We start from the raw sequence: 25,331 nt of genomic DNA on the forward strand, positions 1-25,331 counted from the left end.
GTATAATCAATGTGTTACGTAAATGTGTCATTATGGCTAGGCTCTACACCATGGGGAAGAAGTTTTAACAATCCATGTAATTTTCTTTTCTTTATTAAATTGCAAGTTTATAAAGTGTTAATAAATTGCTAATAAGAAGGTTGTAGCTAGGCTGTGTGAAACACCACATCTCGCAAGCCATGTCTGATAAAGCAAGCCAATAAAGCGAATAATACTCAGATAAATGATCTAATTTCCCCATGACACTTACCTTTTCATTAACAAGCGACTTCATCATAAAAGACATTAATCACTTGATTAATGAAACGATTAAAAAAAAAGTCAGATTTCAAGCTTTTGTTTTGCCATTTTTATATGTGTAATGTTTTCTGATCTGTGCCTTTGCAAAAAAAAAAAGAAATTCTAAATAGTTTCTCTCAATAGCAACATGAATTAGTAAGGAATTTTATTACAGAGTACGGAATTACATGAAATAGATGGAAATTAATAGATTTACTAGAATCAACAGGTGCAACCTAACCTGGGATTTGCTATATTTTAGAGGCTAATGAGGGTTGATCGAAAGTGTTAATGTCTGCTTTCACAACGTCTACTCATGACAAATTCATGAAAAGAAATTAAAATTCTATATAATAGGACCCGAGATTTACATAAATAGGTGAACACCTAGATGGCAATTCCTTTATCCGCTGATTGGTCAAGACAGCAGAGTAGTCGATGACGTCAACAAACAAAGCCGGTGATTGGCTGGGAGAGATAAGAACTACGTAACCATCAACAGCGGGGTTATGGTTCCACAACCCTGGGGTCTTTCAAGAGTTTATAGATATTTAGCCATTGGGAGAAGAATGGCCCTCTTCCGGGAAAATATGGACGGTGGTACAGCTCCGGCAAACCCCAGACCCATGTCGATAGACATCGGAGGTGAGTGAATATATTTCTAAATGGTGTATGATAGTAGCCAGGTATACTAACATATACCCCAATGTAATTGTTCTTTTTTTTTTCATGATTCCTCACACTTGTTTCAGGTAGATATGTGTTGTAGGTTGTGAGGATTAAGATCTAAGACCTTCAGTTTATAGTTGTTTGTGATTGTGGGTGTTAGGGGTAATTATATATTGTCTAATTTTGGTTAACATCACGTCATTGATGTCTTATATATATATATATATATATATATATATATATATATATATATATATATATATACACACACGAGTTTGTGAAATCTTAGCTTTAATGTAGAGAGATGGTAAAGTAGGCATAGTGTATTTTGTTACTTCTTGTATTTCCTAACATAGTTAGTTTTTCATTAAAGAAGGCTGGAATTGGTAGAAATAATAAGTTATGAAATATATCTTTCATGTATTTTAGATCTTGTGTAACCAAAAGATTAGAATAAGTGACATGTATAATGTTCACGGTTAAGGGGACCACATAAATGGTTTGTGGATTTGGGAGAAATGCATATTTATGGATTTTATTAAAAGTGAAATGGCCTGGGAGAATATGACTTGGAAGCTCAGTTTTTTTGTCCCGCTAAAGTAATTATGGTATTGGTTAGATTTTTGAAGATCAGAGAAAATGTTGAGGTGAAAGCAAGTGAAAACAATAGTACATGTGAAAACTTCAACTGATGTCCCCTGTCATCCTAAACTTATTTTGTCTTTTATTTGAAAATGAGCTTTATTATGGTGCCACATGCATTCATGCACTGGGAGGTTTACGTGTTGCATTTGCTGTGGTCACGGGGTGCATTTAATGTCTTCAGCATCATAACAGTCTTGTTGATATACTTTGACAAGTATTGACATTGAAAGTTAATATTGCCCCCTAGATGAAGCGAGGAAAGTTCTAAATATATAGGTTCTGTTGACTTCTAGTTATGTTTCACTTACTTTAGCCCCTCATTATTATAGAACATCATATGGCCCCATTGTCATTCATCTGATGCTAGTAAAATAAAGATTATGGTCTAAATTGAAATTTTGTCATGGAAACTACTTCAGGTGGTTACTTTCTTGCTGTGTGTTTCTTGTATTAATGATGAAGTCTCATTATGTCATAATGAGAGAGATAAAATGGGATATATATTTTTGAAGAACATAACATAGGACTTGAGGATGTTAATATATTGAAGGGGGAAATTTCCATCTGTTTTTAGAATATTTGAGAGACTTGATATTTTTATGACTAAAAGCATTTAGAACTCACCTTTCTTCTCTTCCTCGACCCTTCATTTTTCATTTAAGACTGGGGCTACTAGAAATGGACTTCTCTCCATAACTGGGACCTTAAACATAAAAGGAAAAGAATTAAGTTAATGTTTTATATAGATATGTATGTATATATCTTGTAATCTTATTCATTTTTAATTCCACATTTTTTTTTTATGTTTTGCTGCCCCACTTGCTCTTGTCAAAATATTTGAAATAGTATAACTGCAATTGTCTTAATGTATTTCTAGTATCAATATTTATGGTAAGGAAGCTGTATTTCTAGTATCAATATTTATGGTAAGGAAGCTGATATTATTTATAGAAAAATATGGATTTACATAATGAACTTGTTTTTTTTGTACTCCCACATTTTGCTTGTGATTATCTTTTCTGTTTTTTATGACCCCACATTTGTTTTTCATGTTTATTTATAACCTCACATTTTTCCCATTCTACACAACCTCATTTACTCATAGGATTTGTAGAAGTAAAACATGAAATGCAAATCATTGTAATTCTTACAAAATATTTTGTGGTGATGCTTGTGGTAATGAGATTTTCATGTACTCAGTAAAAAGATTACTTGCATTACATTTTCAGGCATGCGCAAACCCTATAAGGGAAAGAATGAGGCATTTACTGAGGATGACCTAGTGGCTAAGGAACCCTTTGCCCAGTTTGAAGCATGGTTTAATGAAGCATGTCACACCCCAGGCATTATAGAGGCAAATGCCATGTGTTTAGCTACTGCCACTAAGTAAGTTGAAGAGATGTAGGCAGTCAGAACAGATAATACATAGAACTTTTAAACAGTATTGCATGATTATCTTCTGCTCACAAACTGGGGCCATTCAAAATACTCTACAGCAGCAGCATTCTAATAGAGACAAAAGAAGTTATGACTGGCACCTGCTTCATCAGAGAAGCATAAATGGACAGTTGTGGGAAGTCTTGTCCCTACCTTTTTTTTTTAGTTAAATCAATTGTTGTCTTTATCTTTTCTTGCACTTATGTAAATTTTCAGATACTGTACTGCTTTTCACTGTCTTGTCTTTCTCTTCCATCTTTGATTATGTGTAAAATATATCATATTTCTGTGAGTTATTATCTTGTCTGAAATTTTCTCATCTTTTAGGAAGTAGTATTCTGAATTTCAAGTATAAACATTATGTTAAAGACTGGAGGTTACTCCACAAGTGAAAACTTACCTTTGGCAAGACTTCATCATTGTCAGTTAATGAAACAGAAGTTTGCATCTAATTTTGGGAGCATGTGTTAAAGGAGGAAGTTTAGAGTGATATGAAGTTTAGCATGGGAGAGAGATAGGTTGGTTTGAGTTTAAAGTAGTTGGAGAAGTGGAGTGTTCTAAGTACCTGTTAGTAGGCATGGCAGTGGATGTAACTATGGGAGCCAATGTGAACCTTAGATTAGGAGATGGGGCAGTGGTCTTTGGTGCCAGAGGTAGCCATAAGTTTGTTGGAGTTCTGGGCAAGAGTGTCAGTTGGAGCCCCATAGGCAACTTGAACATTTTCAATTTGATTTTCACTGCCTTTTCCATGAAACAGCAATGAAAGTATCTTAATACATACTGTTCTGATAATAGAAATTGATTAGAATAATACAAATACAAAATTTTGGAGGCCCCCTAAACTGTGGGGCTATCAACATTGGCCTGGTATTCCTTTCCCAAAAGCCACCTCTGTGGTTGCACTGAGGAATGTGTGGAAAGAAAGGTCATTCTATTTGAATGTGTTAATGGTGGGAATGTTTGATGGGACAGTAATCCCACCAGCATTGCATGGATGCGAGTGAAGGTCCCTAAATGAGGAAATATGCAAGAGGGTTGTGTTGGAGATGAAATTTTTGAGGACATTATGTGTAGTGTGAAGGATTGATTAAGGTATAATGAGGTAAGAGAGAGGTGTGATAGTGAGTGGAATAGGCTTAAGAGAGATGAAGTGTGTGCTGAAATGATTTGGACATATGGAGAGGCTGACTATGGGTATATATGTCGGAGGTGGAGAGAACAAAGAGAAGGGGGAGACTGAATTGGGGATGGAAAGATGGATTGAAAGATGTTTTGAGGGATCAGGGCCTGAATATGTAGGAGGATGTATGATGTGCATGGGATAGAGTGACTTCGAGCAATTTGGTATACAGTTTAGTTTTATTTATTTTCTGTGGGTGACACTTACTAGGGTGTATTATTTTAATGACTTTTATTCCATTTAATGCTGATGTTATATTTTTTAATATATTTGTTATGTTAAAATGTTTTCCTCTCTTAGCATTGGGACTGGATGTTGGATGCAAGGTGCATCTTCAGTAATATGAATTACAGATGAAAATAATTCTAAGATTTTTGCCATGGCTTCAATGTCTTGATCCAAGGCACCTTTTTCCTTTCCATAATTAAGAGAACATTTAACTAGGTGATGACTGCTTCAGTCTGTGAAATTCTGTTGGTGATAGCTTGAAAGTGATAGATGCATGGCATGATATTGTTGTTACAGTGTTGTTGTAAGACTGTTAGAGAAATGATTCTGATGGAAAAATTGTTGAAGACATTGGGCAATAGTGATGGAGAATGGTCATGTGGGATGGGGTGATGCTGGGAATAGATGAAGGCATGCAAGTATGAATATGTACATGTGTATATATCTGTGTAAGTGTATGTATATGTGTATATGGTGATATGTATATGTACGTGTATATGCTTGTATGTATATATGTGTATGTGAGTGGATGGGTCTTTCTTTGTTTCCTGGCACTACCTTGCTGACGTAGGAAGCGGCGATCATTTTATCTACCAACCCCTAGGAGTGGATAAACACCTGGGTTAACTGTGAACTGACTGCTGCAGCCAGGATTTGAGCACATGTGTTTGACCCTAGGTGGCCCATTAATGTGCCATGGTCAGGAATGCTAACTGCTACACCCCAAAGGTTTTGAGGAGGTTGTAGATTTACGTGTTATGGAATTTGATGGCATTGTGCCAAAAGTGTTGTTAATGGTAGATGAAAATCCATACTCATACCAGAAGACATTACTCACTTGAAATACTTTCCCTTTGCAGGTCTGGGATGCCATCTGCTCGTATGGTGCTCTTGAAGGGCTTTGGGAAAGAAGGATTTCGCTTTTTCACTAATTATAGTAGTAGAAAAGGAAGAGAGCTAGTAAGTTAACTTTATTGTCTAGTATTTTGGCTGAGTAATGGGTGGGTTGACTTAGATTGTTGGTATAATTTAGTGTTTGATATTCATATTTAGAATGAAAATTTTATCAAACATGATTCTGATATGTATTAATTATGCTTTGAAATATCATAGGTAAAAAACATTGCTTGATTACTAGGTACTGTATATATTCTGGAAAGTTTAACAAAAAGGATATATGAGTCATATATGGATTTCAGGTATGGGTTATAGATGAGGCTGTGTGGAGGAGGGTGGATGTGTTAGAAAGGAAATGTCTGAGGACAGTATGTGGAGTGAGGTGGTTTGATTAAGCAGTAAATGGGTAAGAGAAGGTTTTGGTAATAAAAAGAGTATGGTTGAGAGAACTGAAGAGGTTGTGCTGAAATGGTTTGGACATACAGAGAGAATAAGTGAGGAAAGGATGAGGAGACCAAATTGGGGCCTGAACATGTAGAAGGGTGAAAGGAGTGCATGGGATAGAGTGACTTGGAACGATGCATTGTACAGGGGTTGATGTGCCGATATTGGACTGAATCAGGGTGTGTGAAGAGGTGGGGCTAAACTATAGAAAGGTGTATGGGGCTTAGTTGTGGATAGGGAGCTGTGGTTATTGCGCATTCCTCATGACAGCTAGAGAATAGATGTGAGCAAATGCTGCCTTTCTTCAACTGTTCCTGGCACTACCTCACTAATGCAGGGAATGGCAATAAAGTTTGAGGTTTTAGAAGTTTGGAGGAGTGTGCGAAAGGAGGAAGATGAGAGTAAATATGAATAAAGGCAAGGTTATGGGGTTTGGCACAGTTGAGGGACAGGTTAACTCTAGCCTTTCCATGTAATATAACTCTCTTGAGTTGTTGCTTTCTTCAGGTGATCAAACTTGAGAAGCACATTCTAGTTTTGGCCTTACATATGAAATAAACAGCTTGCTAAATATTTCCTTATCTATATACATGATAGCTATTTTGATACTTGGCGTAAGGCAGCTTGTCTTCTTTACTGTTTTCTTAATGTGGGACTTCAATGATAGGTTAAGGATGATGGTGATGATTAACAAGCCCATCCCTCACATAGAGTCTTGAATCTTATTTTCTGACATATAAGATTCATGGTGAGGTCTTTTTCTTTGTCCCATCCTCATTGCTTTACACTTGCTTGTGCTGAATTTCATCAGCCATGTATCGAATCAAATATGGAGTCTGTTTAGGTTCCCTTGTAAGGTATGTGTCCTCCTCACTTTTCACTTTCCTCGTGCTTTTTGCATCTTCTGCAAACGTATTCAAGGGAGAGTCTGTACCTTCAGGCAAGTCATTCACATAAATCAAAAAGAGTTATGGTCCCAAAACAGAACCATGGGGCACTCTATCAGTGATTCCCACCCATTTGGAGAAGGTTCCTCTGACATGCATCCTTTGTTTCCTTCCACTAAGATAATCTACAGTCCTTTGGAGGACTCTCCCCCCTATTCCTGCCAGGTATGCCAGCTTCTTAATCAGCCTCCCATGCAGCACTTGTCAAATGCTTTCTGGTAGTATATATACAGTCTACCCTGCCTTCTCTTTTAGTTAAGACAGAGCTCACTCATAGAAATTTAAGAGATTTGTTACACATGATGTCCTTTCTCCAAGACCAAAATGCCTCTCGCTTAGTAATTACTCCTCCGTGACAATGTCACTTAGTAATTTCTCCTTTGTGACAGTGACATGCCAGAGGTGGATTCCAGTGGTCAGTGAGCAGTGGTTTGTTGTTTGCATGGTGTCACCTTTTCCTCACCAAGCAAAGACATTATGTATCAGAATGGGTTTCTGTATGTTTGGTCTATGTAAAAAAATGATCTGCTGATTTCATAGGTATCATGGTTGTTAAACAGCAAACAGAATTAAGAGAGATAACTTTCTCAGATATAGAGATATAGTTTTATGGGATGTGATTTTTAGGAAAATAGACAGCACATAAAGCCATATTTGAATATGGTAAGTGGATTGAGACATATACATCTGTAGGATTATTTAAAGTGTGCTTAAAAATTCTGATACTTGTATGGACAGTTTTCTTATTACGATATTTGTATTTGACATTCAATTGTAATATGAATTCCTGGCCATACCGATTCTTTATGCTGCTGTGGATATTTTTGTTTATATGTAGTCAATCCAGTTTTATACTAAACATGCAAAATTTGCCAAGCTTTGTTATCATCCAGTATTATTGAAAATCAGTACATATGCATTTACTTTTTATATTAAAGACTGATACAGTTTTAATCTTTACTGTGGACCATGATTGAAGTTATAGTTTCAATTGGGGAGATCTGTAGAGAGTAAGTTTTCAATATTTTTTTGATTTCAGACAGAAAATCCATTTGCAAGTGTAGTATTCTATTGGTCATACAATGGCGAAGACAAAAGCTGGTCAAGACAGGTAATAACAAATATAGATAAGTGTACAAAATAACTATGGGCAACACTTATTAATATGTATTTGTTTTTCAAAATTCAATTAGTGTTATCATTTAAAGTAACTTTTGCATAATATGATTTTTTTATGGATTGGTTTGTACCCATAGTTACTTTGCAAATTTAATTCTCAAAGTGAATTTAGATATCTGGTGAGGAGTGCTTTCATTCTAGGGAAAATAGAAAGACTACATGTTCCATGAACTGTTTGTAAACATTTATCCTGTCAAGATTTACGGAGTCAATGTTTAAGTATGATCTTGATGGCTGGTGGTAAATCTCATTTCAGTGGAGCATGTCGGTAAGATTGTTGACTGTGTTAAGGTATTCAATGGCCTTGTAGATGGTCAGCAATCTGGATAATACTGTTGACCATTTCAGATATGTGTGATCATTATTACTGTAAGAATATTTATATTACCTGCTCTTTTTCAGGCTGAAAATCCTCATGCTTCCATTTGTTTTTACTGGGAACCACTCATGAGATCAGTAAGTTATTGGGGAACCTTTCAATCTGTATAGTTGGTTTTTTAGCTGAACATCTGTGGTTAGGTAAACTGATCTCTCAGCATCCAAAAAGCTCTCTGAAAGCCAAACAGACTGTGGTTTAAGTTGTTAGTACTGTATTGATTTTGGTTACTGTAGTTGGGTGGGTTTAACTTGGGAAAAAATGTTAAAGAAGAATTAGAATGAAAGAATCATTACAACAGGTATGTTTCCTTTTTATTGAACGTTGAAACCTAAAATGATCACATTCTTTTGAGGTTTCAGTTGAGGAAGATTTATGATTTTTCTTCAGAATCCATTTGCTTTAACCTTCACAGCAGTGCATGTTTGCTCTGGAATGAGTGCAGGTACTGAATTTTATTTAAGACAAGATGTTGCCACTTCTTCCCATGTAATGAATGTATCATTACTGACACGGTAAGGAATTTCTTAACATAGCCTGTTCTTTCTTTCTTTCTAAGTATCTTGGTAATTTGGGAGTAGGTTGCAGTTGACTAGTTTACCTAAATGACAAAAGTTTGGGAACAATTAGGTACGTTTTTTATTTATTTATTATTATACGTAATTGCCATCTCCCACTTTAGCGAGGTAGTGCAAGGAAACAGACGACAGAATGGCCCAACCTACCCACATACACATGTATATGCATAAACGCCCACCTACGCACATATACATACCTATACATTTCAACGTATACTTACATATACATACTCAGACATATATATACACATGTACATATTCATACTTGCTGCCTTCATCCATTCCCGTCGCCACACTGCCACACATGAAATAGCATCCCCCCCCCCCTCCCACTCCAGCAAGGTAGCACTAGGAAAAGACAAAAAAGGCCACATTCATTCACACAGTCTCTCGCTGTCATGTGTAATGCACCAAAACCAAAGCTCGCTTTCCCCGTCCAGGCCCCACAAAACTTTCTATGGTTTACCCCAGACGCTTCACATGGCCTGGTTCAATCCACTGACAGTATGTCGACCCCGGTATACCACATCATTCCAATTCACCTTATATCTTGTATGCCTTTCACCCTCCAGTGTGTTCAGGCCGCGATTGCTCAAAATCTTTTTCACTCCATCCTTCCACCTCCAATTTGGTCTCCTGCTTCTCCTTGTTCCCTCTACCTTTAACGCATATATCCTCTTTGTTAATCTTTCCTCACTCATTCTCTCCATGTGACCAAACTATTTCAACACACCCTCTTCTGCTCTCTCAACCACACTCTTTTTATCACCACACATCTCTACTACCCTTTCATTACTTACTTAATCAAACCACGTCATACCACATATTATCCTCAAACAATTCATTTCCAACACATCCACCCTCCTCTGCACATCCCTGTCTATAGCCCATGCCTCACAACCATATAACATTGTTGGAATCACTGTTCCTTCAAACGAACCCATTTTTGCTCTTCAAGATAACGTTCTCACCTTCCGCACATTCTTCAACGCTCCCAGAAACTTCGCCCCATCCCCCACCCTATGACTCACTTCCGCTTCCATGGTTCCATCTGCTGCTAAATCCACTCCCAGATATTATGCATATTTTTTTCTTTTTTTTTTTATACTTTGTCGCTGTCTCCCGCGTTTGCGAGGTAGCGCAAGGAAACAGACGAAAGAAATGGCCCAACCCCCCCCCCCATACACATGTATATACATACGTCCACACACGCAAATATACATACCTACACAGCTTTCCATGGTTTACCCCAGACGCTTCACATGCCTTGATTCAATCCACTGACAGCACGTCAACCCCGGTATACCACATCGCTCCAATTCACTCTATTCCTTGCCCTCCTTTCACCCTCCTGCATGTTCAGGCCCCGATCACACAAAATCTTTTTCACTCCATCTTTCCACCTCCAATTTGGTCTCCCTCTTCTCCTCGTTCCCTTCACCTCCGACACATATATCCTCTTGGTCAATCTTTCCTCACTCATTCTCTCCATGTGCCCAAACCACTTCAAAACACCCTCTTCTGCTCTCTCAACCACACTCTTTTTATTTCCACACATCTCTCTTACCCTTACGTTACTCACTCGATCAAACCATATATATAATTAGGTCAAATTTTCTTACACCTAATGCTTTTTCCTCTTTCATGCAGTAGCATCAGGAGCAAATGGACAGTGGCCTCATTTGCACAAACCTAGTTTCTAGATGTTGTATACGTATACTCTCACATGTACATTCCTCACCACCTTTTCCATAACAGATTAAACAGCCAAGGTGACATTACTCAACCTTGCAGACTTAGTTTCATCTAGAATATCTCATTTAGAACATGCATTTCTCTACTGATGAAAATTCTTCATTGCATTTAGTAGGCTATTTTTAGAGGATTCCCCCCTCAGTAATTCTCAAAATAACCTGTTCAGTACTATACCTACCTATCTATTTGTATCCCTGATGCCTGTTCCTGACTGGAATTTCCTTGAGGGGATGGCTGTGGCAATAGTTTCCCTAACTAGTGAACTTTACTGCTGCTTTTTAGCCTTTAGTGCCTAACCCTTAACAGGTCACTGGCAGAAGCCAACTCTATCACAGTGTTTGCAGTACCATACCTGTATGTTTATACATCCAAACAACTGCCTTCATCCAGTCATTGGGCATGTAACCACATTTCCCTGTTGCCATACACCTTACAAATTCATTCATCTGCAGCTACACCTTCCCTCTTTACCATTTTATCTGTACCCCCAAGTTTTTAAATTTTTTTATGCTTTACAGCTCTAAATTTTATTTCGACCTATACCAGCAATCCTATGTCATTATCCCAGCCAAAGTTATTTGTTATGTGCCATAAGCAATTTTTCATGTTTTTTTTAAAACATCCACACATTTCACTCAGACTCTTTCCAAATCTATGGACCTTCCTCCAATTTGGCCTCTCAATTTCCATGGGATTATCATTTATCCTTTCTTTTGAGATTGTCATTGATTTACTTTTACTCATATATACCAACTTTCTTTTTCATATGCTTTCACTATTGTCTCTTTTCTAGTCATGCAAAGAACAGAGTACTGGTTTTTGGTAACCTCAGCTTCTCTCAAGCTCTCCAAAGAATATCACTTGGTAATGATCAGTATCCTGTTCCTTGCATGACTAGCAGTGTGCTTAAACATGTATTGCTGAAAAGTGAAGTATGTATCTGAATGATGTTTTTTATTTGATTAACCCAGGTGCGGATTGAAGGACATGTGGTAAAGTTGAGTGAAGAAGAATCTTCAGAATATTTTCATTCTCGCCCACGTAGCAGTCAAATTGGGGCCTGTGTTAGTCCACAGAGCCAAGTAAGTCATCTTTCTGTATGCCTTTGTTTGTTTGAGTTTATATTTGTTTGTCATGGTCTATCTATTCCTGTTTATGTGTTCTCTCTGACTGTTTATTCCTCTTTCCCATTCATCAGTTTATTTTTCTTGTTATCTTTGTGTGATTCTGTTGATCTGACTTTGTCTATTTGTATGTCTGTGGACCTATTCACAAATGTATGTGTCGTTATCTTATAGTCTGTCTGTTTTTTGCCACATGATCTCTCAGAGTCAGATTATTTTGTATTCATTTATGTATTTACCTATAATCTTAGGGACTGTTCAATATTGTCCAGTACAGTATATGCAAAAATTGCTTGTGTTAACCTTTACTCTATAGTAGGTTGAGAAAAGTAGCAGGATATCAAGTCTACCTAAGGGAATTGGACATTCTTACTCTTCATCAGTCTGTAGGGCAAATAATTTCATTTGGGGACTTCAAGACCAAGTATTTATCAAGTTTCTTTTTAAACATCTCAACTACTGTAATTTGGAAATCATTCCGTATGTTAACAGCTCTATGAATGTTTAATATCTTTATGAATGTTCTTTGAGAGTGTGGAAGACAAGGCACTCGAGGTATAGTTTAAAGTGCCCATGCACACACATAGTCTATTTTCTACACCTTCTTTAGCTAATCTACAGTATTATCAATGATCTCCTTTGATAATCTATTATATAAATCACAGAAAAAACAGTGATGAGGTAGAGTGTGGTAACCAGGGAGTGGGAGAGTGGTGGTGGTGAATGTGGCAGCCTGGTAGGGAGGGAGGGCTTGGTGGTGGTGAGGGTGGATGTGATGTCCAGATAGGGAGGGAATGGTAGTGGTAAGGGAGGATGTGGTAGCCAAGGAAGGAAAGAGTGATATTGGTGAGGGAGAGGATGTGGAAGCCAGGGAGAAAGGGATGGTGTGGTGGCAAGGATGTGGCAGTGGTGAAGGGTATTGTGGTAGCCTCTGCAGGAATAAAAGGTTGTTAAGGTCTTTCTACAGGTTGTCATTCCTAAACATTTCATGTTTGGACTCATGGAGAGAATGAGTGAGGAGAGGTTGACAAGGAGGATACACATGTCTGAAAAGCAGGGGACAAGGAGAAAGGGGAGACCAAATTGGAGATGGGTGGATAGAGTGAATAAGATTTTGAGTGCTCAGGCCTGAACGTGCAACAGGGTGAAAAGAATCCACAGGAGAGAGTAAATTGAAGGAATTAGGTATACAGGAGGCAATGTGCTGACAGTGAACTGAACTAGGGCATATGAAGCAGCTGGGGGAAACAACGCAGAGGTCTGTGGGGCCCAGTTCTGGATAGGGGGCTGTGGTTTCAATGTATTTCACAAGATAACTTGAAAATGAATATGAGCAAATAAGTCCTTTGTTGCTGTTGATATCTCGCTAATGTGGGATATGGTGAAGGGTGAAAAACAGATAAAGATGATCCCATCAACTATGTGCTGCAAAGTCATCATAATATTGTATTCCAGTTGTAGATCTAATTTAATAATGACATCATAACTTTTCAGGTGATCGCTGGCCGCCATATACTCACAGAAATAGATGACCAGTTAAATGAGGAATATAAAGATGAGAAGAAGGTAATCCCCAAACCTGAGAGTTGGTGAGTATTGGTTTCCCTGATGAACATTTATAATAGGCAAATTTGTATATAATGCACCTAATTACACAGTGTTTAGTGTAAATATGATACACAAGAGTCTATTAAAGTATGAAAACAGCACAAAAGTGGACAAGAGCATTCATCATTACTGTAGAAATAACATGCAGGCATAGTTGGAAATGGTGATGAAGGATGATGGAAATCTAGTCGGAGTGTAGAGAGTAATATGTGATATTATCTCAGAAATCACTTGAATTTCATGAAAAATCAACCCAAGAATTTGCTGAAGGGACCTTTAGATTTGTTAGATTTGGTAACTTCTCAAATTAGAGAGCACTGAATTGAATGTGGGCATAGCTTGTCAGTTGGTGGAGATCTTGCCTCATCTCTCACTAACAACGATTCTTTAATGGTTGTGGTGAATAACGTGCATTTTGCAAATAGTGAATGTAAAATCAAAGGGGGATAGAGATGCACACAGTAACAACCATTCACTAAACTTAGTTGTGTGGGAGGAGTGGTGTGGTACCCCTCCCTATCTGTCACACTCCTCTCCAATTCCACCTCATTCATAATGCAATAGAGATATTTACAAAAAATATTTTATTTTATTTCTTTACTGATATATTTGTACAGGGATACAGTATTGATTTGTACAGTTTGTTTATATACATTTTTCAAAATGTGGTGGAGTTGATAAGTGAGACATCATGAACCTCTAAAGAGGCACTTGTCTGGAAAGTGAGGGAGAGAGGGGAGCAGTGGTATGATGACCTTTCCCTCCACCCACACTCCTTTTTAACACTACCTAGAGCATAGAGATCAACCAATTGCAACAGTCTTGGAAAGTTTTACCCTAGGAGTATCACCCTGAATATCTAGTTCATACTCTTGATCTAAAGGAAAATTACTTTTGTTAAAGTTTTTTGGAGCCTTTTTCAGGAAGTTACTTTTCATGTTAAATATAGAAGTTGGTTCTCCTTTCATAACCAAGGCTGTCTGTTTAAGCCCTTTATGTAAGGATAGTCTGAAATTAGCAAAAGGGGCCTTAGCATTCATCAAACACCTTTGTTCATGGATAACTCTAACTCTGTCTAGATTCAGTATACTCATTGTATGACTGGGCTTGCAACCATTAGAAGAGGATGGTTCAGGTGGTTTAATCTATTTTAACCCTCCATTGAACATATGCTCTCTCAAATACTCGTAGGACTGCCTGTTTTAGAGATATGGATTTTCATTTCTTCAAAACCTTCATTTTTTTTATATTTCATTCTAGCATTTATACTGGCAGGAAGTGAGACATTGTCTCATCTCTCAAAACTTTCATGAAGTTTCAGCCTTTGTTATATTAATTTCATACTTGAGATTTGATGGCTGCAAAAGCATATACTACCCTTTGTGATTATATATTTTGTTTTTGTGGTTTTTAGCTGTTCTTTGAAATAGTTAGCAGTTAAATGTCAGTTGAGTAGATTGCTAACATTAAGGAAAATGGTGATTTTTTTTTAAATACAAAAAGGATATGGGGAGTAAATTTGAATTTCAAAATGAAGAAAGGCACAGTAGGTTTTATGTCAAAGTAAGGAGGAATGAAGCATAAATCAGTAATGAAAAAGTAAGAGACAAGGGGCTTTTTACATTAGTACTGAATGACAACATTTGAAAAAGTAAAAAAGAAGGGCTTAGAACATTGTTGATAGGAGAAATGAGAGTTGTGTAAAGTAGTTAATGGTGGACAATTGAATAGAAATTTGGGATTAAAGTCTAGAGAAAATTGATGATAATGCTGATATATGGGATAACAATATTGCACTGTTTTGGCCTCTGTACTATGAATTCATTTGACAGTGTTTTGAATGTAAGTAGATTACTTATCAATTATTCTTTGCCCTTTCGTTCCAGGGGTGGCTTTCTCATTGTGCCAGAAGCAATAGAATTCTGGCAGGGACAGACATCACGCATACATGACAGGGTTCTATTTAGGAAACCTGCAGCAGATGAAGTTTTGGATGAGAGTCTGACCAAGAGAGGAGAAGATGGATGGGTATACGAAAGGCTTGCCCCTTAATCATTCTACAGTTTGCCATGAACAACAATGGGAAAAAGACCATATACTAAAGCTTGCTTTTGCAAAATTATAGCAAAATACAAAGTCTGTATTTGAATAATGTTGAGGAAATTTTTATGCCATTGCATACTAAATTATATGCTTGGTTGTAATTGATTTTGAGGAATTTGTAAAGTGCTTGCCAGTTAATTGGTGTCTTGGGTTGTAATCAATTTTGTGTAACTTGTAAAGCATAAGAACCTAATGTTTATTTAGTGCTTTTATAGCATGAAAAATATCAAAAGAAAATTAAAACTATCTTTCTTTTCTTTCTTTCATAGTATTCACCGTTTCCCGCATCAGCGAGGTAGCATTAAGAACAGAGGACTGGGCCTCTGAGGAAACATCCTCACCCGGCCCCCTTCTCTGTTCCTTCCTTTAAGCTTTTTGAATAAAATTTCATATTTTGGCTTCCTTTAAGAAATTCTTTTTTGTCTGTTTACAGCAGCATTGCTGCCTAAAAATTTTCCAATATTTTTCCTTCCAATGGTATCTTATACATTATATTTGACTCTGAGATTCCTATACTTTTGGCATTTTGTAATATTGCAACTGTTAGTGTCACATATAGTGGCAACTCTCCTCTCTGCTAACTCATTCTCTGGGGCTGGGACATGTCACTTGGAAAAATAAGGGTTCACTGGGGTGGTACATTATAGATTCTACATTCAAAACTGGATTGGAGCTGGACGGGCAAATTTTGGTGATGGAAGACCTACCTGGCCTCATTTATGATGATGCCATTAGATATGGGCATTTTTTTGAAAATGAGTCTGTGTGCTTGATCATAAATGAAGGGGTAGTACAACAACTGTGGGATGCCATCATGCTATTTTAAGCCCACTAATTAAGCTGATATTCTTGATGAATATGACTTGGATAAATTGAGTGTATTATTAACAGGAGATGAATGTCCATTTAGAGAAGATGGACTCTTGGGGAGATTTAGAGGGTGGATTTGATTCACATAAACTGCCACAAAAACCAACACAGTGTGTGTGGTGGGGCAGGATACACCTATAACAACAAAAGACTTTTAGTGTTTGATTCCTTCAGTTCAGGAATACAAAATGCTTGTTCAAAGGAACTTGATTTTTTCTATAGTTTATCGACATACATAAAGGAAAAGATTGTGGAGGACTTATCTACCTATATCTCTTGACATCAGTCCCACTTGGTACTCCTTTAAGGGGGTGGCCATGAAGATAGAGTCTCCATGATTGGTGAAATCCAATATTGCTTCTTCGCCTTTAGTGCATAATCCTTAACAGGCCATTGGCAGAAGGTAACTCTTGCTCACTGTTAGCAAAGGTTCCTACCTTAAGTTCTTACAGACTACTTCTACCTTAATGCTTCTGCCTAATGTTCCTACCAACTTCTTCCATTGAATGTCAGTGGAGGAAACAAATAGATATGTGCAGTATTTCAGGGAAACATTTCCTCCAATTTCACCTCACATTACATTGGTTGATGGGAGTAACATAACCAAGGATGGGACTTATCTTTTCCTCTGTGTGATGATTCTTAAGTCACTCTTAAAAAGAATGAGAATGAATGACTTGCACAATGGATGGTATGTACAAAATGAAGAGTTTAGGGACTTTGTGTCTGCTTTCTTTAACTAAATTCTTCAGTTCCAGTTGACAATAAATAGCTTGTGCAAGGAGGTGATAATCTGCAGAAAATCTGGCAAATTCCTGAACTTCTTTGCACAAAATATCAGACGATGTTCGTCTGAGAAAGAATACTTTCCACGTATTCCCTGCGTGTTGTAGAAGGCGACTAAAAGGGAAGGGAGTGGGAGGCTGGAAATCCTCCCCTCTCTTTTTTTTTTTTTTTCCAAAAGAAAGAACAGAGAAGGGGGCCAGGTGAGGATATTCCCTCAAAGGCCCAGTCCTCTGTTCTTAACGCTACCTCGCTAATGCGGGAAATGGCGAATAGTATGAAAAAAAAGTAAAAAAGTTAAAGAGCTGTGGAGAGGTCATTTGGCATGGGCTCTTCGAAATGCAACACTGAGTTCGGATACATAAGAGTAAATTTTAATCGTTTTGATCATTACTTTTTACTTGAATATTTATATAGTATGTAAAAGTCCTATACTTTCACAAGAAAATTATGAGTGGAAGCAAATTATCTTCATGCTACATTATGCATCTTGCATAGCAGAGAAAGCTATGTAACCTTATAAATATGCACATGTTAACAGTGTAAGGACAGCCAAGTCCATCTGAGTCCTACATTGTTGCCATCAGGGGAGATTGCCTTGTTCATTTTCATTACTAAATATGCTTCATTTTTTTTTTATTATAATTACTGCTGCATAAGGAGGTAGACCAAAAGACCAACCAGCTGCAGTGAATACATGATGTGCAGAGAAAGTTATGTAAACTTGAAAATATGCATGTTAAAAGTGCAAAGACAGCAAAATCCAGCTGAGCACTACATTCTTGCCATTAGGAAAGATTACCCTATTCATTTTCATTACTAAATATGCTTAACAAATTTTGTTTGATTATCATAATTACTGCCGCAAAGGGGGGTAGGCAGTAAAACTAACCGACACAGTGAACAGGTTAAGTGACCATGTATTAACAGTATGAACAATCCTCATTCAACAGAGAATTGTGCCAAAAGGGCAGTTCTCTAAAGATCATGGACATTACAAAATCCAGATCTCATTCAGATTTACATTAAAACAAATTTATTAGCTTCAGAAGAATTCTGAAGCATTCTGTCCACAAACATACAATCTCTCCTTGTCATATGTAACACATAACAACACACTCAGCTAATTCTTTGTAACACTAGATTTTCCTGCGGTGTGCACTCTGTGCTAGCCCTGCCTTTTGGCAAATTGGTGTGAGCAGTGGGTAGGATAATTTAGGCAGGAGCATTAGGTAGAAGTATGTAGGAGTGTTAGATAAAAGTAGTCATTTGGAACGTTAGGTAGGAACCTCTGCAAACACTGCTAAACTTGCTCTATGCCAGTGGCCTGTGAAGGGTGAGGCACTAAAGGCTAAGAATCAGCACAGTTCTTTAGTTATGGTGACTCTGTTGCCATGGCCAACCCTTTGAGAGAGTTCTAATTGGAACAGGTATCAGAGATATAGATAGATAGAGTGATTTTCTGTTAAAAACTGATGATTAAACTATTGACAGTTTGCCTTGAAGGTCCATTTTGTGGAACTGCCTCTTAATACCATATCTCAGGTAGTATCATAGTTTATAGGTCATACTTTGTATATTCCAAAAACACATACACAAACAACTGTGTATAGAGATCATGGGGCAAGTTGAACAAGAGTCAGATGCAGTTCATTACACTAAACCTTAACATCAGAATAAATTTATTGAGGAGTCTAAACTATCCTCATCAGACCATGGACTGTGCATTCACCCTGTAATGGTTTTATTCTGTAGTGTACTGTACTATTGTGAAAATGCTGAAAGTTGTGGCAAAAAATGGTTTTGGGAAGGAGCCACTTATTTGTATGGAACTGGCTGTGAGGAAGAGACCAGAAGTTCTAGATAAAGCAGAGATTATCTTAAATTATGAATAATATCTATTTTCCAACCGCTGCCAAATCCACTCCCAGCTATCTAAAACACTTCACTTCCTCTAGTTTTTCTCCATTCAAACTTACCTCCCAATTGACTTGACCCTCAACCCTACTCTACCTAATAACCTTGCTCTTATTCACATTTACTCTCAACTTTCTTCTTTCACACACCTTACCAAACTCAGTCACCAGCTTCTGCAGTTTCTCACATGCATCAGCCACCAGCGCTGTATCATCAGTGAACAACAACTGACTCACTTCCCAAGCTCTCTCATCCACAACAGACTGCATACTTGCCCCTCTCTCTAAAACCCTTGCATTCACTGTCCTAACAACCCCATCCATAAACAAATTAAACAACCATAGAGACATCACAGACCCCTGCCGCAAACATACATTCACTGAGAACCAATCACTTTCCCCTCTTCCTACACGTACACATGCCTTACATCTTCAATAAAAACTTTTCACTGCTTCTAACAACTTGCCTCCCACACCATATATTCTTAATACCTTCCACAGAGCATCTCTATCAACTCTATCATATGCCTTCTCCAGATCCATAAATGCTACATACAAATCCATTTGCTTTTCTAAGTATTTCTCACATACATTCCTCAAAGCAAACACCTGATCCACACATCCTCTACCACTTCTGAAACCACATTGCTCTTCCCCAGTCTGATGCTCTGTACATGCCTTCGCCCTCTCAATCAATACCCTCCCATATAATTTCCCAGGAATACTCAACAAACTTATACCTCTCTAATTTGAGCACTCACCTTTGTCCCCTTTGCCTTTGTACAATGGCACTATGCAAGCATTCCGCCAATCCTCAGGCACCTCACCATGAATCATACATACATTAAATAACCTTATCAACCAGTCAACAATACAGTCACCCCCCTTTTTTAATAAATTCCACTGCAATGCCATCCAAACCTGCTGCCTTGCCGACTTTCACCACTCTATCATCAAACACATTCAACAAACCTTCAAAATACTCAGTCCATCTCCTTCTCACATCACCACTACTTGTTATCACTTCCCCATTAGCCCCCTTCACTGAAGTTCCCATTTGTTCCCTTGTCTTACGCACTTTATTTACCTCCTTCCAAAACATCTTTTTATTCTCCCTAAAATTTAATGATACTCTCTCACCCCAACTCTCATTTGCCCTCTTTTTCACCTCTTGCACCTTTCTCTTGACCTCCTGCCTCTTTCTTTTATACATCTCCCAGTCATTTGCATTATTTCCCTGCAAAAATCGTCCAAATGCCTCTCTCTTCTCTTTCACTAATAATCTTACTTCTTCATCCCACCACTCACTACCCTTTCTAATCTGCCCACCTCCCATGCTTCTCATGCCACAAGCATCTTTTGCGCAATCCATCACTGATTCCCTAAATACATCCATTCCTCCCCCCACTCCCCTTACCTCCTTTGTTCTCACCTTTTTCCATTCTGTACTCAGTCTCTCCTGGTACTTCCTCACACAAGTCTCCTTCCCAAGCTCACTTATGCTCACCACTATCTTCACCCCAACATTCTCTCTTCTTTTCTGAAAACCTCTACAAATCTTCACCCTCGCTTCCACAAGATAATGATCTGACATCGCTCCAGTTGCACCTCTCAGCACATTAACATCCAAAAATCTCTCTTTCGCGCACTTATCAATCAACACGTAATCCAATAATGCTCTCTGGTCATCTCTCCTACTTACATACATATACTTATGTATATTTTTTTTTTTTTTTTTTTCAAACTATTCGCCATTTCCCGCATTAGCGAGGTAGCGTTAAGAACAGAGGACTGGGCCTTTTTCGGAATATCCTCACCTGGCCCCCTCTGTTCCTTCTTTTGGAAAATTGAAAAAAAAAAAAAAAAAACGAGAGGGGAGGATTTCCAGCCCCCCGCTCCCTCCCCTTTTAGTCGCCTTCTACGACACGCAGGGAATACGTGGGAAGTATTCTTAATCCCCTATCCCCAGGGATAATATCTCTTTTTAAACCAGGTATTCCCAATCACCAGTCCTTTTTCAGCATATAACTCTACAAGCTCTTCACCATTTCCATTTACAACACTGAACACCCCATGTATACCAATTATTCCCTCAACTGCCACATTACACACCTTTGCATTCAAATCACCCATCACTATAACCCGGTCTCGTGCATTAAAACCACTAACACACTCATTCAGCTGCTCCCAAAACACTTGCCTCTCATGATCTTTCTTCTCATGCCCAGGTGCATAATCACCAATAATCATCCATCTCTCTCCATAAACTTTCAGTTTTACCCATATCAATCTAGAGTTTAATTTCTTACACTCTATCACATACTCCCACCACTCCTGTTTCAGGAGTAGTGCTACTCCTTCCCTTGCTCTTGTCCTCTCACTAACCCCAGACTTTACTCCCAAGACATTCCCAAACCACTCTTCCCCTTTACCCTTGAGCTTCGTTTCACTCAGAGCCAAAACATCCAGGTTCCTTTCCTCAAACATACTCCCTATCTCTCCTTTTTTCTCATCTATATATTTTTTTTTTTGTCTCCCGCGTTTGCGAGGTAGCGCAAGGAAACAGACGAAAGAAATGGCCCAACCCACCCCCATACACAAGTATATACATACGTCCACACACGCAAATATACATACCTACACAGCTTTCCATGGTTTACCCCAGACGCTTCACATGCCTTGATTTAATCCACTGACAGCACGTCAACCCCGGTATACCACATCGCTCCAATTCACTCTATTCCTTGCCCTCCTTTCACCCTCCTGCATGTTCAGGCCCCGATCACACAAAATCTTTTTCACTCCATCTTTCCACCTCCAATTTGGTCTCCCTCTTCTCCTCATTCCCTCCACCTCCGACACATATATCCTCTTGGTCAATCTTTCCTCACTCATTCTCTCCATGTGCCCAAACCATTTCAAAACACCCTCTTCTGCTCTCTCAATCACGCTCTTTTTATTTCCACACCTCTCTCTTACCCTTACGTTACTTACTTCATCAAACCACCTCACACCACACATTGTCCTCAAACAACATCATTTCCAGCACATCCATCCTCCTGCGCACAACTCTATACATAGCCCACGCCTCGCAACCATACAACATTGTTGGAACCACTATTCCTTCAAACATACCCATTTTTGCTTTCCGAGATAATGTTCTCGACTTCCACACATTCTTCAAGGCTCCCAGAATTTTCGCCCCCTTCCCCACCCTATGATCCACTTCCGCTTCCATGGTTCCATCCGCTGCCAGATCCACTCCCAGATATCTAAAACACTTCACTTCCTACAGTTTTTCTCCATTCAAACTCACCTCCCAATTGACTTGACCCTCAACCCTACTGTACCTAATAACCTAGCTCTGATTCACATTCACTCGTAACTTTCTTCTTTCACACACTTTATCAAACTCAGTCACCAGCTTCTGCAGTTTCTCACATGAATCAGCCACCAGCGCTGTATCATCAGCGAACAACAACTGACTCACTTCCCAAGCTCTCTCATCCACAACAGAATGCATACTTGCCCCTCTTTCCAAAACTCTTGCATTCACCTCCCTAACAACCCCATCTATAAACAAATTAAACAACCATGGAGACATCACACACCCCTGCCGCAAACCTACATTCACTGAGAACCAATCACTTTCCTCTCTTCCTACACGTACACATGCCTTACATCCTCGATAAAAACTTTTCACTGCTTCTAACAACTTGCCTCCCACACCATATATTCTTAAAACCTTCCACAGGGCATCTCTTTCAACTCTATCTTATGCCTTCTCCAGATCCATAAATGCTACATACAAATCCATTTGTTTTTCTAAGTATTTCTCACATACATTCTTCAAAGCAAACACCTGATCCACACATCCTCTACCACTTCTGAAACCACACTGCTCTTCCCCAATCTGATGCTCTGTACACGCCTTCACCCTCTCAATCAATACCCTCCCATATAATTTACCAGGAATACTCAACAAACTTATACCTCTGTAATTTGAGCACTCACTCTTATCCCCTTTGCCTTTGTACAATGGCACTATGTACGCATTCCGCCAATCCTCAGGCACCTCACCATGAATCATACATACATTAAATAACCTTACCAACCAGTCAACACTACAGTCACCCCCTTTTTTAATAAATTACACTGCAATACCATTCAAACCTGCTGCTTTGCCGGCTTTCATCTTCCGTAAAGCTTTTACAACCTCTTCTCTATTTACCAAATCATTTTCCCTAAACCTCTCACTTTGCACACCACCTCGACCAAGACACCCTATATATGTCACTCTATCATCAAACACATTCAAGAAACCTTCAAAATACTCACTCCGTCTTCTCACATCACCACTACTTGTTATCACCTCCCCATTGGCCCCCTTCACTGAAGTTCCCATTTGCTCCCTTGTCTTACGCACTTTATTTACCTCCTTCCAAAACAACTTTTTATTCTCCCTGAAATTTAATGATACTCTCTCACCCCAACTCTCATTTGCCCCCTTTTTCACCTCTTGCACCTTTCTCTTGACCTCCTGCCTCTGTGTTTTATACCTCTCCCGCTCATTTGCATGTACATGTACATTCTTTATAAGTTTTGGGAGTTGAGCCCTATTTATTTCCATCTTATTTAATTTGGATGAAAAGGGTGATACCATGTGTCCTATGTCGGAGGGAAATAGCATTCAATTTTGAAGGAAACAGCAGAATTGGTTGGTATTCAAAGTTTATGTTGCCCGTCCCTCGGTTATAAAACTCACAATAGTGATAATGCTGTGGCTGAATTGTTTTGTTGTCAAGAGGCTCTGTTGCAGAGTTAAACTTTTCGGTGAAAAGCATTATTAAATGAATTAGTACTTCTTTAAAAGAAAAATTTATTTCAAAATTTTCTTTCCTCCATCTTCAAATGAATATATGGATATCCTTTTTGCTTATTGTCTAATTTGTAATTATCAGATATCACCATAATCCTCATTTTCTATGCATAATTTTGGATATGAATATTAAGAATTTTTCAGTTTCTTGTTATATCTTCCAGCTTTCTTTTTATAGAGGATGAAGGCATATTTCAAAATTCATCCTGAGCATTGTGTAAATAACTGGCCAAAGTTTATGCTTTATATGTGCTAAAGTGTTTTTGTGCAGAGTGTATTTATATTTTGTTAGTTTTCCATAATGTTTCTAATATCTCTGGGTATACTTCGTTAATATGCGTTTAATATTCTTTAGCTAACCATTTGAGTGGGTGGCTGTTCAATCTGTTAATTTCATGTTATAAATAGTGAGTACCTATTAAGTCCCCATACAAAATCAACCTGTTAATTTCATGTTATAAATAGTAAGTACCTATCAAGTCCCCATACAAAAAAATGGAGAAAATTAAATTCATTTGTGAAGCACATGACAAGTCATTCTGAGGAAGCATCACTTCCAAGCAAAGAGAATTTCAGCAAATCCATTAGAATATGCATAGTGTAAATATGAAATGATTGTACAACTTCCAGAAGTGTGTCTTCCAGTGTTATGTTACAAATGTGAAACGTGCCTTCTAGGAAAGCTAAAGATTTTGTCTTATTTCCTTTTAGTATATAAAAAGGTAGTGCTGATGAGGTGAATTTGTCACTGGAACCACATTATGTTGGATTCACCTTGTCACAGGACTTTTTTGTATTTTAGGGGATATTTGTTCAAAAACAGTTCATGTAATACTGTATTTGGATGTAGTAGAACATGTGCTGTGATTTATTCTATTTTTCATCCTTTGAGATGCGTGTTTGGTCTTTTGTTGTGGCTAGGTTGGGTTATTGTTATTAACTGGCCTTCTCAAGGCTGAACCTCATTCTGATTTTTTTATGAGTGTGATACCATAGTCGGAATTGAATCTTTTTTTTTTTTGAAGCTTAGCTGAAAACTTCATATGCAGCACAGTTGTATTAAATTTTTTATTTTTAATTATGGATGTATTTTTTATGGAGACCTTTACTCTTTCCTTAGAACCGCATAACATTGTCAGTAGAATGAATGAATGATCTTATGTGTACTCCCATTTATTCTTTCCATACATACAAGATGCCTGTGCATAAATAAGATTGTATTGCCAGAAACTTGCATTTTAGTGTTTAAAGTACTCCGTTATCTTTAGTAGTTTTAAATCTAAATACCTTCCATTATATGTAGGGGCATATAGATTAATGGTAGTGCACTTGGGAAATATGCCCCAGGCCCTATGCTTTGAGAGGCTCCACCCAACAATGAAATAATCAGAAAATTGTTAGCAAGAACCAAAAGACATGGCAGTCATTTGTTGG

At 38.0% G+C, this 25,331-nt stretch overlaps 1 protein-coding gene across 4 annotated transcripts; it reads left to right on the plus strand.

Annotated features, from left to right (window-relative positions):
- Positions 1–735: 735 nt before the first annotated feature.
- LOC139749371 (pyridoxine/pyridoxamine 5'-phosphate oxidase-like) lies at positions 736–24,975 on the plus strand. 4 transcript variants are annotated; one of them, XM_071663147.1, is made up of 8 exons: positions 736–924; positions 2,823–2,979; positions 5,299–5,398; positions 7,766–7,837; positions 8,308–8,361; positions 11,586–11,696; positions 13,233–13,327; positions 15,233–24,975. In XM_071663147.1, the coding sequence occupies exons 1-8, from the start codon at positions 789–791 to the stop codon at positions 15,396–15,398; spliced, it is 891 nt and encodes a 296-aa protein (XP_071519248.1). In that variant the 5' UTR covers positions 736–788; the 3' UTR covers positions 15,399–24,975. The 4 variants fall into 4 exon arrangements, with proteins under 4 accessions (XP_071519248.1, XP_071519250.1, XP_071519251.1 ...); XM_071663149.1 differs by lacking the exon at positions 8,308–8,361; XM_071663150.1 differs by lacking the exon at positions 7,766–7,837 and having other exon boundaries at positions 737–924.
- Positions 24,976–25,331: the final 356 nt, after the last annotated feature.

Source organism: Panulirus ornatus, chromosome 7 (genome assembly GCF_036320965.1).
Source record: "Panulirus ornatus isolate Po-2019 chromosome 7, ASM3632096v1, whole genome shotgun sequence".
NCBI classification, from domain to species: Eukaryota; Metazoa; Arthropoda; class Malacostraca; order Decapoda; family Palinuridae; genus Panulirus; species Panulirus ornatus.

Coding starts and splice junctions, on each gene's coding strand:
- LOC139749371 (XM_071663147.1), top strand. CDS start 789: ATGGTTCCACAACCCTGGGGTCTTTCAAGAGTTTATAGATATTTAGCC. Junction 2,980..5,298: donor TGTTTAGCTACTGCCACTAA/GTAAGTTGAAGA, acceptor TTCCCTTTGCAG/GTCTGGGATGCCATCTGCTC. Junction 5,399..7,765: donor GTAGAAAAGGAAGAGAGCTA/GTAAGTTAACTT, acceptor TTTTGATTTCAG/ACAGAAAATCCATTTGCAAG.